Source organism: Melanotaenia boesemani, chromosome 10 (genome assembly GCF_017639745.1).
Source record: "Melanotaenia boesemani isolate fMelBoe1 chromosome 10, fMelBoe1.pri, whole genome shotgun sequence".
In the NCBI taxonomy this organism is placed as follows: Eukaryota; Metazoa; Chordata; class Actinopteri; order Atheriniformes; family Melanotaeniidae; genus Melanotaenia; species Melanotaenia boesemani.
In genome coordinates, this window is record NC_055691.1 from 7,066,682 (window position 1) to 7,085,715 (window position 19,034).

At 38.3% G+C, this 19,034-nt stretch overlaps 1 protein-coding gene across 1 annotated transcript; it reads left to right on the forward strand.

Annotated features, from left to right (window-relative positions):
- The first annotated feature begins 3,532 nt into the window (after window positions 1–3,532).
- Window positions 3,533–17,955, forward strand: uba2 (ubiquitin-like modifier activating enzyme 2). The gene is made up of 17 exons (XM_041997565.1): window positions 3,533–3,762; window positions 5,154–5,237; window positions 5,326–5,396; window positions 5,515–5,579; window positions 5,675–5,775; window positions 5,927–6,048; window positions 6,953–7,020; window positions 7,157–7,278; window positions 7,854–7,953; window positions 8,923–9,074; window positions 10,150–10,243; window positions 10,349–10,461; window positions 11,216–11,371; window positions 11,640–11,736; window positions 12,386–12,491; window positions 12,597–12,739; window positions 17,430–17,955. The coding sequence occupies exons 1-17, from the start codon at window positions 3,622–3,624 to the stop codon at window positions 17,636–17,638; spliced, it is 1,944 nt and encodes a 647-aa protein (XP_041853499.1). The 5' UTR covers window positions 3,533–3,621; the 3' UTR covers window positions 17,639–17,955.
- The last annotated feature ends 1,079 nt before the right edge of the window (window positions 17,956–19,034 follow it).

Sequence of the window (19,034 nt, forward strand, 5' to 3'; positions counted from 1 at the left end):
CCCCTCTCAGGGACAGTGGTTCCAGAGCTCAAGCTGTGCATTGAGGTTAGTCCAACTATATCTTGCCAAAACCGTTCAACCTCACGCACCAGCTCAGGCTCCTTCCCCGCCAGAGTGGTGACATTCCACGTCCCTAGAGCTAGCTTCTATTCTATTCTATTCTATTCTATTCTATTCTACAGTCATTTAGCAGATGCTTTTATCCAAAGCGACTTACATTTGAGAGTAAGAACAACACAGACTGCTTTGAGTCCAGTTGGACCCAGGTGCTGTCATGTAGTGCCAGAGGCAATGCATATAATTTTTTTTTTTAGTTTTTTTTGTAGTTTTTGTATGTCATTTTGTTTAAATAAAAACATCACGATTTCATCAAACAATATCAACTTGGGCATAAGTGCATTATTTCATCACACAATATCATCTTGGGCATAAGTGCACACAGCTTCTTCAGTACTTAGTTGAGCCAATGAGCTGGTTAAATCTTTCTAACTCATTCTGTTGAGTAGAAGAGTTAAGCTAAGTGTGGAAATGCTCCTTAAACAACTGAGTCTTTAGCTTGCTCCTAAAAGTGGATAAGGACTCTGCGGATTGGACGGAGTTTGGTAGATCGTTCCACCACCGGGGGGCAACAGAGAAGAAGAGTCTAGCTACTCATTTTGCGCCACGTTGTGGTGGGAGCACTTGACGTTTTTCGCTGGCATGTCACCCTTTCGGGCTGAGCCCGACTGAGCCCATGGGCAAAGGCCCGGCCACCAAGCACTCGCCTCCATGCCCCACCTCCAGGCCTGGCTCCAGAGGGGGGCCCCGGTGACCTACATCTGGGCATGGGAAACCTGTGTCCATGGTTTGTCGTCATCATTGGGGTGTTTCGAGCCACTCTTCATCTGGTCCCTCCCTTAGACACCTGTTTGCCATTGGTGACCCTACCAGGGGCATAAAGCCCCTGACAACATAGCCACTAGGATCATCAGGACGCGCAAACTCCTCCACAACGGTAAGGTGCTGACTTTTGAAGACATACAGAAAAAAAATAATAATTAGCTCCTAAAGCTTTAGCTGTGTTAATAACACAATCCTGCCACCGTTGACCTACTTTTGCATCAGCCGATTGCACAATCCACCTACAGTCTGCACACAAGAGTAAAACTGTCTATGTGAGGTTTCCACAGAGCATTAACTTATAGCACATGTGTCTCTGTTTGAATTGGGGCACAAGGTCATTTTCTCATATATCTGTCTTTCTGGAATTTCTCTCCTACCTCTATAAACATAAGAACATGAGCAAACACTCCCCACAATATAGAGTTCAAACTGGGCAATAAAGGAAAAAACGTATTTACATTTGAAGGATTTACATTTAATGCTCCATAAGGGCTCTGAACAACCCCATGCAGGCTTTGAGATAAGCAGCCGAGACAGTAGACAGTATGGAAAACTTATGTGTACAATTCACTTTATTTGAGTCTGCAGAGCAAGGTAGATTGCAACAAAGATTAATCTTCCAAAGAAATAGTTAATCTGTTAATGTGTTAAGGCATCATTACATTATGCCAATTAAAATAAATAATAAAACCCTTACAACACCATTATGACTTCAATAATAAACAAAAAAGAGCATAACTCTTTTATTGATCTATTTTGACCAAATGATCTGGTCATGATCCTGTGATTTAATAAATTAATAAATAAATATTTTAGAGTGATTCAAACTCCTTATGGGTTCAGACTGTTTGCTTCTGTATCATCTGCTGCTCGTCTTATAACTGGATCAAGAAAACAGAATTATATGGCATCAGTGTTGGCCTCTCTTCATCTGCTTTCTGTTCATCCTGTTCATTATAGAACCGATTTTAAGATTTTATCATGGGGTTTTTAAGGCTCTAGATGTGCTGGCCCCCTATCCTGACAAACTGACGAACTCTAGCTATTGAGGTTGACCAACTAGATGCTCTTTAAGGCTACATTCAGACACATACAGAGGTCGATTGGGTCTTTGCAGCTCCTTGGTTTTTGAACGATTCACTGATTCATAGGAAATATGACCTACATAAATTTTGGAAACTTTTAAGGAGCTGTTAGTATCCATGTCATTAGTATTTGACTCATGGAAAGTTGAAAATATTTACAATAAAACAAAAAACATTTAATGGATTGCGTGTAATCCTTCTTGGGAAAACAGTTTATGGTCATAGACAAAGATGTGTAGCTTCAAGAAAGTGGGACAATGTAAGAATATGATCATGTTGGAGACAAAAAATTTATTTTATTTATTTGGTAAATAAAAAAGCATCTGGCAACACGACAACTGGACCATTTTCAATAATCTAAACCTAATCCAGTGATAAATGATTGATTGGAGAGGGGAAAACTTATCAAGGCCCTATTATAAAGCTAGATAGATAGATAGATAGATAGATAGATAGATAGATAGATAGATAGATAGATAGATAGATAGATAGATAGATAGATAGATAGATAGATAGATAGATAGATAGATAGATAGATAGATAGATAGATACTACAGGAAATGGCTCCTTAAATTCATCAGGAACACATTGACATCATCTGATATTGTGTCTTGTGTTTTGTGATGCTTTGCCATGGTTTTACTGTAGATTTAGATTGTCATGAGGTGACTGACTCTGCCAACATTTTACTTTCGATAACTCAGAGTTCTGAGCTGCTTTCATGTCGTTTCCCACTTGTACTATCTCCAATCGGCTTGGCTGTTTTTGGCTTATTTGAGCAAACAGTAGAGGTATCCCTGTATGCTTTAGAAATCATCTGACCCCTTCTTTCTTCTGTAACTTCATCAGTAAACAGTGGTGACCCAGTTCTGTATAAAGTCTATGTCATCACTTTGCCTGCATGTATTTAAAAGATGATGTTGCACATTTGGATCATGGATCAATCCAAGCCTATCTTTACTTTTTACATAGTTTGATTTTCTCACTCGGTTACAGGTTGATCTAGTTTTATCTGTTCTATACCTGCTCTGTACTTTTAAAAGTAGTTTTAGGCAAAGTCTAGGCTTTTATATTTTGAGATTTATGAATGATCAGCAGTGCTCTCATTCTAGAAAGCAATAAAAATTAAAAATAAATAAATAAATAATAATAGAGTTACAATTCTAAAACACGTTTTCCAATTTAATTGGAATTAATTTAATTTAATTGTCTCCCAACTGAGAGTATTTGTATGTTTTATTAAATTCACGTTTAAAAAAGAAGAATATGTAAGCTTGATGTTCCATTTATTTATTTATTTTATTTTATTTTATTTTTTATTTATTTATTGTTTGTTTGTTTGTTTGTTTCACAATATTAAAATAAACTGATGTAGTAATAGGAAAATTGGACTGTCTCCAATTAATATTACACCTTATGTATCAGTGTAACCTTTATTAAGTTAAAATGGACAAAATTGCATCTGGACTGTAAATTGAAACGCGGTCAGTGAGAAGGGGGGCGCTAAAACAACACTTAGGATAAGAAATGCGCAAGAGTCTTAAAAACGAGGAAGAGTGACCTGGAAGTGGGCGGAACTCGATGTCTGTAGAAGCTAGCGAAGCTAGCCGCTAACCTCCCGGTGCTGCAGGCTCGCTTTCTCTAGCACATCAACATGGTCCAACTAGTGGGTTCCCTCCGAAAAGAGCTGGCCGACTCCCTGTCCACCTGCAAGGTTCTGGTGGTGGGAGCAGGAGGGATAGGCTGTGAACTACTGAAAAACCTCGTCCTCACCGGTTTCAAAAACATCGAAGTGGTCAGTTACGTTTATGTTTGTGTTAGCTCGCCGGCTAGGTTGTTAGCTAAGTCTTTGTGGTCCTCAGGCTGCACCTGGAGATGTACGAGCTTGGACAAATTCCCGAAATCCACAATTATGATAACATAGTAATGTTTGGTTTTTTTTTATTCCGTGTCTCCATTACTAAATACTCAACTCTGGATATTAAGTTGGACAAATGTAAGCTATATCTTATTCATGTAGCAGGAACATTTGGCGCCATTATCGCCGCTAAGTTAGCCAGACAACTTCTTTGTAATGTGACTGCTGGATGACCCGGCTTAATACCTGCATAAGCACCCACGAGCTACTGTTTGTTTAGCTATTCCAGATGTAGCTGTGCTACAAATGTTATGGCAAAGTATTACAACGCTTGACGCTTCATGTGTGACAGCATTGCTTGGACTATTATCTATTTTGTGTTTGTGTATTTTAGGGGTGGTTGAGGAGCCTTTAGGGGTCCTGATGAAGTGATAGCAAACTGGGCACGAGTAAGGTGTCAATCATTGATTCTCAATAAATAAATCTAAAATGAGGTAATCATATGTCAACAACCACCACAGAAAACCAACCAACAAAGAAGCAAAACATGCAAAACATTGAATTAAAATGTCTCGAGGAAAAAAAAAAAAAAAAAAATGAGGACGTCGTTTTAAATGTATCATAAAGATGTGTTAAGTGTATCAGCAAAATGAGGCGCTTGTTAAAATCTGTTTGCCAGTGGACATTTAAAAGTGGTCGATCCTAATGGTTAGTTGTTAAATATGCATGAACTGAACTGGTTGATCGCTTTGTTGGGGTCCCAGTAGCATTTCACTGTTCTTGCAGACAAAGATTATTCAGCTGGTAACATTTCTCTGAAGTTATCATATCCTTCAAGTAACTTGGCCCATTAAATCGGAGCAGGTTTTTATTCAGAGGGAATATAGACAATAACAGTAAGTATGCTAAAGCTCAAGGAATCAGTCACATAATTTCAATTCTTTTCCTTGAGTTTTTCTTCAACAAACAAGTGAAAACTGCAGTTGGTTTTAATACTGTAAGCTTTCATGCCGACCTTCAGTTTAGAGGTTTATTTTATTTTATTTTTTTATATACTTCTGTAGTTACAAGAAAACAGACAAAACATGAGATAAGGAGCTACTAGATTGAACTTTAAAGATGTCCTGGACAGGTTTAGTACAGTGTAATAGTCCTGAAACTGACAATCAGTAATATACACCTTGTATCAGTTCTCACATTTGACTGCAGTGAAATGGCAAATATGTCATTTTTATACTTGGTAAAGTTGTTGACAGGTTGATTGTAGTTGACTGTTAACAATATGTTGGATGTTAATATGACTGACATAATCCTATTGATCCCTGCAGATTGACTTGGACACAATTGATGTGAGCAACCTGAACCGTCAGTTCCTCTTTCAGAAGAAGCATGTTGGCAAGTCTAAAGCACAGGTATGACTATCAGCTCTGTTAGGAGTCACTGTAGAGTTGCATTGTCTGAGCACCCACTATGTTTAATCCCACTTTGGTCCTGCTTCAGGTGGCAAAGGAAAGTGCCTTGCACTTCTGCCCCAGTGCCAATATCACAGCCTACCACGACAGCATCATGAAGTGAGTTTCCTTTTGTGTTAGTTGAGTTAAATATGTAGTTGTCTAGTTATATAAATGGTAAAACAGAACATGTGAGCGACTGATCATGTTTGTGTGTTTACTTTTTCTTTCCCAACAGCCCTGAATACAATGTGGAATTCTTCAGGAAGTTCATGCTGGTGATGAATGCTTTAGATAACAGAGGTATCCCCTTAACTTTATTTCTGAGACGTTTTTGGTAATTTTGGTATACAAACTCATTCAAATGATTTAAAAAATATATATACATTTCTTCCTAGCTGCCCGTAACCATGTCAACAGGATGTGTTTGGCAGCTGACATTCCTCTGATTGAAAGTGGCACTGCTGGATACCTGGGACAAGTTACAGTCATCAAGAAGGTAGCACACAAGCATCTTTTATTTATTGCATTGATATTCTGTTTGCTGCATCATGCTGTACTTCTGAACAGCGATGGGAATGCAGTGAACATGCCACCTCATCTTACGCCTCTTCTCATCTTCCTCCGCCCTCTTTCTTTTCATCTTGCAGGGAATGACTGAGTGCTACGAGTGCCAACCTAAACCTGCACAGAAGACCTTCCCAGGATGCACCATAAGAAACACACCGTCTGAGCCCATCCACTGCATCGTCTGGGCCAAATATCTGTTTAAGTAAGGCCCGATTTTTATCCTAACCAAAGTCACGCTGATGAAAATGAAAACAGATCCCTGTTTTGACTTCTTTTGGTTTGGCTGATTTGTCACACCCCATGACTGTGCTTAAGTCGGGGTTCCACAGTCATAGTACTCAAGGCCCGGCAACCTGCAGGTTTTAGATGTTTTCTGGTTGGAACACACCTGATTAAGTTTAAATGGCTCTCCAACAGCTTGATGTCTAGTTCTGCAAAAACCTGTAAATGACCCGTTAATTTGAGCCAGGTGTGTTGCAGCAGGGAAACCTGCAGGACACCAGCCCTTAAGAACCAGAAGTGGGGATCCCTGACGTAAGCATCTGGCTCAGGGTAGTACGGTTTGGTTCGGTAAACCCTGATCTCTTCTGCATTTTCACAGCCAACTGTGCCCTTATCTGGTAGGCAGGAAATAAGCTGGGTAGCAATAGATGTGTCCGCTATGTCATAGGGCAACAAAGAAGAATGCAACACAGAAAGAAGGAGGAGAATGGCGGGCATAGAGCAGTTTGTTTTCTTCTTTCTTGGTATGTGGCTTTTAAACAACAAAAAATTCATGGTATTTATAAACATGGAGCTGTTCCTACTTTGTTCCCACTTATTGCCGAGTCGCACAGAAAGTGACGATTCTTTTGGCAAATCAGTGGATTGCACCATCCTTTATTACTTTTACGTGAGATCTGTAAGATTGGAACCCCAACAGAAAAAGTCCCCAAAAAGTAGGATATTCTGGCACCTTCCCCTTGTCCCATATCAACCCAAACGTCTTGATGGAAATGGGCTATACGTGTTGGTAGTAAGAAAGATTAAAGCAGATAAACCCCTACTAACAAAACTATGTCTGAAGTATTCCAGAATCTCATGGTGTTTTTCTTTTACAATTCCAGTCAGCTTTTTGGAGAAGAGGATGCAGATCAAGAGGTGTCTCCGGACACAGCGGACCCGGAGGCTTCGTGTGAGTGAGACTGCAGCATTTCTAAGTAAAAATTCTCTGAAATTCGTGAGAGCAGTTTTTTCCCTACAGACTTCATGCTTCACAAAGCAGCTTGAAGACAATCAGCTGTGTGAAAGATTTTGTGTTCTGTAAACAGGGAATCCTGAAGAGACAGCAGCTCGTGCTACAGCTTCGGAAAAGGACGGAGACGTTAAGCGAGTCTCCACCAAAGAATGGGCCCGCTCCACAGGATACGACCCCATTAAACTCTTCAACAAGGTACCAGACAGAAATATCTACTGTGCAGTGTGGTTTATGTGATTACACCCTAAACTCACATATAGGCACATTTTAATTCCTCCGCTGTGCATTTTATTTACTTCATCTAGTTTTGCCGTAAAATAAAATAATAATAATAAAAAATCATAAAAATGTTATTTGTGTTTAGTTTTGGGGAAAATCTAAAGTTTAGAATACTGTTATTTTGCTTCTGCAGTCCTTAATGGATTCACCCTGAAATGAATGCATAGGTCCCATTTTAGGAATATTATCAGCTCTTCCACATCAAAAACAAGAGATTGCATAATGTTTAAAGTACTGCATATGAATAATAAGTGTTCTTTATATTTCACACTGTTGCATATGTGTCTAATATAGATACAGAGCAGATGCAAGACTGGGAGTAAAAATACTGGAAACAATTAAATGTGCTTATATGCTAAAGTGAAAGGTGCCATTCACTGTCAAAATGTTTGAATTTCTGCTTGTACTCATTGTAATCGGGAAAATTTTGAGTGTATTATCAGCTCAGGCACATAATAACATACTTGTCTGTAATTGTTTGCCCTCTAAAGCTTTTCAAAGACGACATCATGTACCTGCTGACCATGGACAAGCTATGGAAGAAGAGAAAAGCACCCATACCTCTGGACTGGCAGCAGCAGGAGAAAAGCGGTATGTCCTTTTAAAAATGACTGGCCAAAGAGATGTGTTATTTCTGTGTTGTGTTCATCTGTTGGTATCTAAAACTCTTTTCATACTTTTTTTGTTTAGATTTTTAGCTAGGGTTTCCACAAGTATAGTTCTGGTTCCTCAAAAATCTCCACCTTTAGTTGGTGTAGTTCTTGAAACTGCCTCTTGTAGCAAAGTATCTCAGATGTTTGTTTCACCTTGGTGGTGAATATTTTCATGTAATAATGTCAAAGAAAATAAATTAAGGGTTTGTGACACACAAGATATGTTTGCACTGTTTTACATAGCTTGCAAACTCCAGAGGGATTACTTTTACTAGCAAATAAAACATCAGGCAAATTAGAATAAAATATATTTTAGTATTTTTTGTTTTTGTTTTTTCTTTTTATTTATACAGGGGCAGTACATATTGATAAACATGTACCTATAAACATGGAAGATTATTGCCAAGACTAATTTTTTATCTTTAGTCCCTTAGCAAGCCAAAGTTAGCAAAACAACACAATACATACAATACAATTTAAAATAAACAGTCAATTCAAAATTATCATACAATATAATATAAAATGAAAGATGCAAACAGTAATCAGATTTTCTACAATACGCTCACACAAAAAAACTTAAACTTAGTTTGTGGGAGCAGTTCTTTTAATACTAAATCTGTTCACTTTATTTTACATTGTGTTAGATCTGATATTTTGGGCTTAATAAGTTTTCCTTTATGCAAACTAAACATTTAATAGCGTGTTCTTGTGTTTAAGGAAGATTGACTTTGTGCGGTTACTGTAATCAGATGTTTAAGAGACCAAATAATTGAGACAATAACAAGCTGATGCTGTTTTACAAATATCTGTCTGAATTAATCAAAATCACAAAAGTTGTGGATGTGGGAGTTTCTTTATTTTTTTTTAAATATAAGTGACACATCGTTATCCTCACGGCTTGTTCCAGCTTGTCCTCAGGAGGAGACTCAAGCTTCAGGTTTGAAGGACCAGCAGGTTCTGGGTGTTTGGGGTTACTGCCAGCTGTTTCAGAACAGCGTACAAACACTCCGCTTACAGCTGCAGGAGAAGGGCGAGGGTGCTGAGCTGGTCTGGGATAAGGTAAAGACCTGCCAAACTACACTCACAAATGTTTTAGGGAGAAGTTGTTAAACATGAAGTTTCTTGTCTTTGTGTTTAACTACAACAGGTTTCTTTCCATGTGATTATGTCTATCACAGGTTCTGTATCATCTGTAAATGGCAGCTAATAATGAATATAAACATAAAATACACTGTGCTTGATAAATATTGGTAAATGCTTTACACTGCAAAACTGCCAAATGTAAAGAGTAAAAAAACTTGGCACTAAATCAGCAGGTTTAACTGAAGTAGGGGTGTCAAACGTCGGTCCTGCAGGCTTTGAATGTTTTCTGTTGCTTGACAAGCTGTTGGGGAGAGACATTTCATTTGAAACAGATGTTTTGGAGCAAGAAAATATCTAAAACCTGCAGGACTGGAGCCATCAAGGACCCGAGCTGGACATCTCTGATCTAATGCATAGAACTGCCAGTCAGTTTGTCATCATGGCTGCACTTAAACCTATAATAACAATGAATAGATGTTGTTGAAGAATCAACTCCTTTGATCAGAAAGGTTATCAGAGCTCCTTTGCTCATCAGAAACGACACACTACCCTCTACTGGCTGCAGGGGTAAATGCCTGATGTCATTACAAGTGATTTTATAACCCAGTTACTGTGCAGTAACATGTCCACAATAAGGCTGTTTGATTAATTTCTCTTATGGACACCTCAAATTAATACTCAGAACACATTATGATGCTAACACAGTCACACACTTAAAAAAGGAAATTCATAGTGTTGTACACAGTTACACTGGGCATATTACCAACAAATGTCAGTCGATACAGTGAGAAAACGGGAGTAATAAGTCTCCAGTGTGCTGGAGTCTTTTTGCCCAGGTGACCTACAGACTCTTTCAGGACTGAGAGTGAATCTGAGTGTTGTTTCTGATCTGAACTCTAGGTGAAAAGCCAAAGTTTGGGAAAACATAGAAAATCTTTATTCTTAGGACATTTACTCTCTGATTTAAACATGTCAAATGTTGCATACTGACTGTATCATGCTATCACAGCTGACTGTGTCAAATGCTTTCTGTCTCTTATCTGGATATCAGGATGACCTTCCAGCCATGGACTTCGTCACTGCAGCAGCAAACCTACGAATGCACATCTTCAGCATGAACATGAAGAGCCGTTTTGATGTCAAGTGTAAGTTTTAGTATCCGTCTTCAGGAAGTGGCCGATGATGAACTGTCGATATTTTGGTTAGGTTTGCACACATCCACATTGAAATGAGATCTTTTTTTCTTTCAGCAATGGCAGGAAACATCATCCCAGCTATTGCTACAACAAACGCTGTGATCGCAGGACTCATTGTACTGGAGGGGCTGAAGATCCTCTCTGGAGAACTGGAATCCTGTCGCACGGTTGGTTCAGCTGGAACTCAATGTTTTCCCCTCAAGAAGCTTTTGTTTATTTTGGTTTTTATTGAGACTAATGTATAACTTCATGCCAGCTTCATCAGACAGTTTAAAGTTGTTGTTTTTGTTTTTTTTTTACTAAGGTACTATTTACACCAGATTACAGGCTGCAACTATTTGATTTTTATGAAAACATTTCCAGTTCCACCTTTAACTTCTTCTTGAGGGCTCTCCTCAAAAAGATACACAAGATCTTTGCACACACTAGAAAGATGCAATCTTAACATGTAGCAATAATGATGAGGTGGAACTTGGGGGGATAAATGAGAGCAGAGCACACCAGAAACAGGAAATGACATCAGCTAGTTGCAGATGACTTGGATTTTGTCCGATCACAAGTAGGGCTGGTTTTTTTTTATATGGAGCTCCACTCAACTCTCATGCACTGTATATGCACAGGCTAACATCGCGATGAAGGGAAATTTTCTATATGTTTTAAAGCCCTAATCACAAGCAAAAACTGTTGCCTGTTTTCTTTAACTGTTGTGTTCTGCATTTCAGGACTACCGCGTGTATTAGTGTGTAGTTGAATAAAAGCATGTTTATCAAAGCTGGGATGGTATTTTGAGGGAGACAGATTTATATTTTAGGTTTAATAATAAAATAAGCCACCTCTATAAGTTGAGTAAAATTTTGTTTGTCATTTTATTCTCATAATGATGACTGTGTTTATGTCTGTCTTGTTTTGTCTTCGATCCAGATCTTCTTGAACAAGTGTCCCAACCTCAGGAAGAAACTGCTGGTCCCGTGCATCCTGGACCCGCCCTGTGCTAACTGCTATGTCTGTGCAAGCAAACCCGAAGTTACAGTTAAACTAAACGTCCAGAAAACCACGGTCCTCTCTCTGCAGGACAAGGTAACATGACTGCTCCAACCTTTAAGTTATGTTGTAGTTGCATTATAAAAACCCATGGATATCATATCTTCCTTAAGTCATCCTAACACCACATGAGGTGGATGGCAAACCATGAAAGCCTGCATTATATACCCAATACCATACTGGCTACAGTATGTTGATAACCAGTAAATTATTTGTGATGGATTGTGAGCCTTGCTCTGGCTCCAAATGGCACCATGTTGACTTTTATTCTTTTCTTCCTTTTTATGTTTATGTTTCTGTTCAGATCCTGAAGGAGAGGTTTGGCATGGTGGCTCCAGATGTTCAGATAGAGGATGGCAAAGGAACCATCCTCATCTCTTCAGAAGAAGGAGAGACAGAAGGTTGGGAGCAAAAAATAAATAAAATACACACACACATTTGACATTTAAGAATTTTTTTTGTTATTAGTAATAATAATAACATTAATATTATTTTTACCTATTTACTAAGACAAGACATTTTCACTTTGAGAGTTAAGGATGTGAAAAGATAAAAAGATGAGAGGCAGCAGAGGACACGACAGTCTTCGAGCCTGAGGGAGCAGATGATGGGAAGGGGACTGGCAGGAAGATGAAAGGTTAAGGATTAAACAAGGAACAGGAATAAGGTTTAAAATGGATCATTTGGGCTGTTGGCAATTTAAGTGGTACATGAGGTGTTATGAGTCATCTTGACACAGTCAGAAGCTTTCTGAGCATTTCTAAGCACGTTTGCATATAAAATGCATCTAAAGGGATTACAGTCTGTTTGCACAGATTGCAAATGGTACCTTCATGCATTATTTGTGAGGGAGGATAAATATAAAACTTGAATTTTGTGCTCAGTTTTTAAGATGATACCATAAGAAATTAGTAAAGTTTTAGAATGTTATGCAACCCCTTTTTTTAATGTTACTAAAAACCTGGAAATGTTTCTCATTAAATCTTTAGTAAAAACTGAATCACTGGGTTTTACTCTTATTTAAATTATGCACATCCTTCCTCTTCACAGCAAACAACAACAAATTTCTCGCTGACTTTGGCATCCGTAACGGCAGTCGTCTCCAAGCTGATGACTTCCTCCAAGACTACACACTCCTCGTTAATGTCCTGCACATGTATGTTCCTAGTGCACCGTAAAGTATGGCAGTCTGGTCATTTCTCTTTTTTTTTTTTTTTTTTTTTTTTTTGCCAAGAAATGAAAAGTCTGTCTTTTTTGGCAGTGAGGAGCTAGAGCGGGATGTCGAGTTTGAGGTCGTAGGCGAGGCCCCAGACAAAGCTCCACCTCCTCAGAGTAACCAGGAAGAAGTCAACAGCATCACCAACGGCAACAAAGACTCCGCCCAGCCATCCACATCCTCTAAAGGTCAGCATCAGTGTGCATTACATGGAAAATCCAAAATGTTTGGACAGAAAAGTCCTCTCCAAAAACATGCTGCAAAAATTATTTTTTATTCAGATCTTTGTCAGCTTAAAAAAATTTGTAATTATTCAAATTAATTTAACCCTTTAGATGCTAATTTAATCACATAGGGTCACTTATTTTATGGGAGGAAAAACCAAATGAGTTATTTTTTATAGTATAGATTTTGGGTGGCTGTGGATATTACTTAAAAGTCTTAAATATATAAAAGTCACAAAAGTGATTTTTTTTTTTTTATTTATAATTTCTGGGTACGCAGTGTTGATGCTACAGCGTATCAGCAGAACGCAGCCACTAACACATCCAGTCCTCAGAGTGGAACAAACACAAGCTCATGTTTTACGTTGCTGTTTTAATGTGAATCACAAGGCTGGGTATCACCAATAACTTTCTGAATCAATTCGATTCACAACAGCTAGATTCAATTAAATAAAATGCTGACTTATTTACAGATATTTACCAAGCCAATTAAATATTAAATTTTTCTTAAATATAATTTAATGTTATAGACATTGTTAGAAAACTTTTTTTTTTAAATGAAGGCTGTTTATATGACCATCAAAGTCAGATATCTGCGAGTAATCAGATTACTGTAAAACTCTGATATGAGGTGTCTACAGACACTTCTGAAATACGATATTGGAAAGATTGTATTTATCTGTCCATTATTGGTTTTATTTCTGAGTATGTGCGCGGTAACGTCACTTCCTGTTATTTATCAAAACATCTGGTGTTTGTTGAACATGGGCGTTAGCTGCTAATGTGAGAGGTAACAAGCTGCTTATTACCTCATGTGTACCTCAGGTGAATGTAATCCAATAGTGAATGAAAAATTCACAATTTTCATTATCTTGGAGAGGGAAGCTGTTTCTGAGCGGAAGCGACACAGGCAAACTTTTCAGTTGTGTGTTTATATGCTAAGATCTCGTGAGTCACCAGAGAGTACCGTCACTTGTCACTGCACAGCCTCGTTTCCACCAACCGGTGTGGGTTGGGGTAGGTCGGGATGTATTTTTTCGTGTTTCCACATGTGAAAACTGGAACGGGTAGCTTAATATCCGACCCAGCCTGTCCTACTTTTTTTGGGACCCTTCCATTGAGGTACCAATCTAACCTGCCCGACCCAAAAAGGGTGGAGTTTGACACACTGCAGTTTGTTGATTGGTTTAGAAAAAGAGTCACTTAACTTACGACCTGGTATAAAAACAAGCAGGAATGGCTCCCTGTTTAGGGCAACTTTTTCTTTTTTGGGTGGATTAAATCTCCGTTTAAAATGGCGTCACAAAGCACCGCCAAGAAGAAAGAACACAAACTGTTGGATGACCGCCATTCTCCTTTGTTTCTGAGCCCTGTCTTGGTTTTACTTTAAGAAAGGCGCTGCTCTGCGATGATGTCATGCTATTACGTAGCTGAGGAATCTATCGATATCCGACTGATGGTCCGCCTCTCAAGTAAGGTTACGGTTGGCTATTACAGTTTAGAAACCATATCTGCACCCTAACCTTCACACCACAACCTCCACCCATTGGTGGAAACATAATTTAAAAATTATTTCCAAGTTTTATGAATTGATATTGGAGTAATTAAACTTGAATTGATTGAAATTAAAAAGATTTATTTTTTTAATTTTTCATCCAACTCTATAAATAATGTACTCCCCTCCTCACCAGAGGCAGAACTACATCAAGCTATACCGAATAATAAGATGACAAACAACGAAGAAGAAAACTGGCTCATCTACTGGTTAATGCAGGACAACTTCTGTTCCCACCACAAAACATGGAGCTGCAGCAGATCCTAGTGGTTATGGATTTTATACCCATTGATTAACAGACAGAAAAACGTCACTGCCCACAACAAAAGCAAGCGGCAAACAAACAGCATTGCATTTCAGTTCATGGTTCAGTTGGACGTTGGAAAAATAATATGAAAAGGATGCCTGCAAACAGCAGTAAGGTCTGGTTCTACAATGCGGCATGTAATGTTCGTTCAAAGAACAAAAAGCCAAGCAGAACAAAAACGAGCTGCTGAATGGCCTCTATTGTTGTTTGTAGCATCACATTTGTTGTCGTCTCACTGTTATGACGCCACACTAGGCATTTGGTCTAAACTCCACATGCCCAGTGGCGGTCCAGCTTGGAATGGGAATGCTCATCTGAATTGGCTGGACCATTCTAAAACTTCCAAACCGTCCCATACCGAATCATTCATGTGGAAACGGGTCTCTATTGTCTCATGTGCATATGTTTACCCACAATGCCCTGCTCTGAATCCTCAATCCCCTTGCTTTGTAGTTAGCTTCCTGTATTTGGTTCACTTAAAGTGGACATAGACCTAGGTTTAGAGGTGAACCAGAGTTCACGTCTTTGATCCAAATCAGAGTTTGTTTGTGCAATTTACAATTCTCAAAGAAACCGTTTTTTTCAAGCAAACAAACTACACCCTAAGTGTGTGTGTGTGTGTGTGTGTGGGTCGGGGGTGGCAGACCAACAAGCATTTTATGTACTAAACTGAAGTCTGGTGGGGTTGGGGGCCAGGGTTTCTGCTACATGTAAATGATTGTGGCGCACTGCCATGACAAAATTAAAGCTGCTATGCCTTAAGAATTCACACACACACAATATATATATATATATATATGTGTATGTGTGTGTGTGTGTATATATATGTATATATGTATATATATGTGTGTGTATACATATATACATATATATATGTGTATATATATACTTTTTTTTTTTTTCTCCAGATTTTTTTCACACTAAATTATATTCAGTGTCCGAAATTAACTTTTTTGACTCACTGGCCAAGTTGGCTGGTAAATGAAAAATCCACCGGCCAAACATATTTTTTACTGGCCAAATTATTACATTATTTTACACACACATACCTCTACGCACATGTTATTTTTTATAATACTATGTTGTGTTGTATCCAAACTGAAAGTGGAAGTCACAGCAACATTAAACAAAGGCAACAAGAAAAATGGTTTTATTTGATAAAGTGTTAATGTCTGAATTCATTAACTAAAACCTGATCAGACGCCTTCTTTTCTACTCTTCGTGCTTTTACACAGTCCGTGAAGTCTGGCCTCCTGCTTCTAACAGTCCTTGTGCCACAGCATTACAGCCTCAGTGGGATCATACTTCTTGATTTTTGCTTTTTATTTTATTGTTTAAAAAATAAACTGAACAAAAATTAATCTGATAATAGATAAATTTAAATCTTATTAATCTGATTAATGACAAATCAGTTATATTAAATATAAATAGCTTATCAATAACCATAAAAGCTGATTTATAATAATAATGAACTTTATAACTGACCAATACAATAACAATATGTATCATTATTATTATATTGATAAGTTAATCGGTTGACAGCTGTTCATAGTCTCGCGGAGTCACGTCGTGCCCGTTATGCAGCTGTCGTCACCCTTCAGGTTGAAAACAGCTCAGCTAAGCTAACAGGCTAACATCAGGTCCAACAGAGTGCTGCTGTGCTGACAGCGCGACACACACCGGTGTGTTACCGCCTACAGTCAGCGTGTGAGAAGCGAGAGGAACCGGGCCGTAAAGCAGACAGAAGGCGCCGCTAAATCCAAACCATCACTTTTCACTGAACTTTCTGGTTGTGGCTTAAACGAACTTAGCTCAAGCCTGTGAAAATGACCCTGATGTTAACGTCAGTGTTAATAATGCGATGTTAACGTTTAACGTTAATGATGCAAAGGTTTGCCTTCACATGTTCAGATGGCGTTACAGTTACATTAAAAGAAAACAATGTCAGGCATTTTTCTGTAATGACTCATTTTTGGTTGCATTTTCAGATGAATAAGCAAATAATAAATTATTTTCAAAACAAGAAGAAGGAACCTGAGGGAGCGAGTCAGGTGACGTAAGATAACAAAGCTTCAGTGTTCTTAATTTATTGTAACTTTATGTCCTCAAGTTCAGAGAAACAGAACTGATATTGATGAGTACCATGGCAAGTGTAATGTGTGCTTTCACACCAGCCTTTTTGACCTTGACCTTATTAGACCAGTGAATCTTTATTATATTTGTTAAAATGCAAATAAGGCCTGTTTTTTTATTTTTGTTTTGTTTTATTTGCAAGTTAATTCTGTTCTGTTTTATACTCAATACTTTGTACTCTAGTCACCTATTGACCTTTGGTATAGGTGTTTTAAACAGCTTTGCTTCATCTGTAGTCTATCAAAAGCTTCAAAAAAGTTCAGACTTGATATTAAACGTGCTACGTTGGGTATAAAACTGTGTAAAACCAGTTATAAGGTCACTCTTTAAGAAGCTTGAAAGTAGGTGCAGCTAATCTGAAAAGCCTGACAATTTTATGGATTTACTTGCTAGTAGAAGTAGCCGCATACTTGCTCTTCAATGCTACTAAACCTCTCATAATATTACATTTTTCTACTTTTAAATATGCTGAAGAAAACTCAAAATCCTAAAAAAAAAAAACAGAAACGCTAATGGCAGATTTTGCACCTTACAACCTGATCCCCATCTGAGGTTGCAGGATATGTAAAATGTTTAGTCAAAGTGATTATATTACTCGTATACTGATCATGTTCTGTTTGATCTTATGGAAACTAATTGGGATTTTGCTCTTTAATCAGCTCCATCAGAGGATGACGACATCATGATCGTTGACTCTGATGAGGAGGAAGGAGCGTCGTCTAGCTCCACAGCAGCGACTAGTGGCACCAAGAGGAAGCACCCAGACTCAGAAACCGGAGAGACTTCCACCAAGCGCCCGCGGATGGACCAGTCAAGTGGAGCTGCTGCAGCTGACAATGACAGCGACGACATAATCACTCTGGACTAAAGCCACTCAAGGTCCCTCTTGAAGGACTCTTTTTGAATTCTTGTCATTTTGACTCCACACAGACAGTAGGCGTAAATAAACCACCTCTCTAATGAAGAACAATTTGTTCCCCTGGTTCGTCTTTGGCCACCTCCTCATTCTTCTCGAATGTGTTTGTGCATTCATACTCACTTTCTGACATGATGCTGTAAATAGATACATTTTAAAAAAAGAAAGTTTGAAAATGCATTCAACTTTTTTCTTGTTTTTATTCATTTAAGGTCTTGAAATGCTTCTCTTGATGGTTTAAATAAGTGCTTTTTTTGTATTTTTATAAACGTACTGTATTTCTCTTGCTACACAAGTCAGGGTGACTCTGCTTTTTTCAGAAGTAAGATTTGAAAAATAAAACATCATTCTATGTTGAAATATAGATTAAGTTGTTGTAAAGAGGGTGAACACAGGCAGATCCAGGAGTTGTAGTCTGTGGTACGCCAGCCTGGCTGCCTTCATTAAGTGATATTTGTGATGGGTTCAGTAATGTGCAAAGGCACTGATGGAAAGTTTGTGGCCATTTTGTGCCAAAGGGTGTTAGTTTGCTACCTCTTTTCAAAAAGTAATGCATTAGCTGCAAATATGTAACCATATCTACAGTAGTTTTGCCACAATGAGGCACCGGCTCTAAGAAAATCTAAATACTGTTAAACAGCCACAGAGAGGAGCTAACATCTCCCTGACGAACAGAACTGGGTTGAGATCAAGTGGTTTAAAGCCACATTAGTAGTAGTTTTAAACCAGTTATTGTTACTTTATATTAGTATGACTTTGTTCTGTTTGAGTGAAGGAGTCTGTTTGTTTAAAGACTAAAACTGAACCAGAAGTAATGCAGTATTTTGACCCGTTCAACTAGATCATCTTGCAGCAGAATGGCATCTACTGCCGGTTAAGTGTGGCAGCGGAGTTCCTGCCAGCTTCCTAAGTCCATGTTTGTGTCCATAATTTTCATGTGATCTGACTTGAACGTTTGTGAGAGCCTTTTGGACCAATTTTAAGCCAATAAAATCATTTCAGAGGCTACTTGAGTTGTCACACTTGTCTTGTTGATGGAAAAAACCTTTGCCTTGTTGGTTTGCATAGGTGATAGGATCTCAACATCCCAATGCGCCAGCTTAGAGATTTAGATTTTTCTGTTTGGTGGAGTTTAGCAAGATGAAAGGCAATGAAGTTACAAATGAAATATTTAACATTTGTTTTGGTCTGTTTTAGCAGTTTCTCAAGTGATTTTGTTCTTGTGAGGAGAAATTGCTTGTAAACATTTTGGTAAGTGATCAACTTACCAGTTTGAGGGTAAACTTTGAGAAGTGGGGTCATAAAGGCTATGATATGTTTATCATGTAGAGGAAGATGTATATATATA

Excerpts from the sequence above, each read along its gene's own strand:
- uba2 (XM_041997565.1), top strand. The coding sequence starts at position 3,622 with ATGGTCCAACTAGTGGGTTCCCTCCGAAAAGAGCTGGCCGACTCCCTG. Across the intron at positions 3,763-5,153 it reads GTTTCAAAAACATCGAAGTG|ATTGACTTGGACACAATTGA; the intron begins GTCAGTTACGTT and ends TGATCCCTGCAG. Across the intron at positions 5,397-5,514 it reads TACCACGACAGCATCATGAA|CCCTGAATACAATGTGGAAT; the intron begins GTGAGTTTCCTT and ends CTTTCCCAACAG.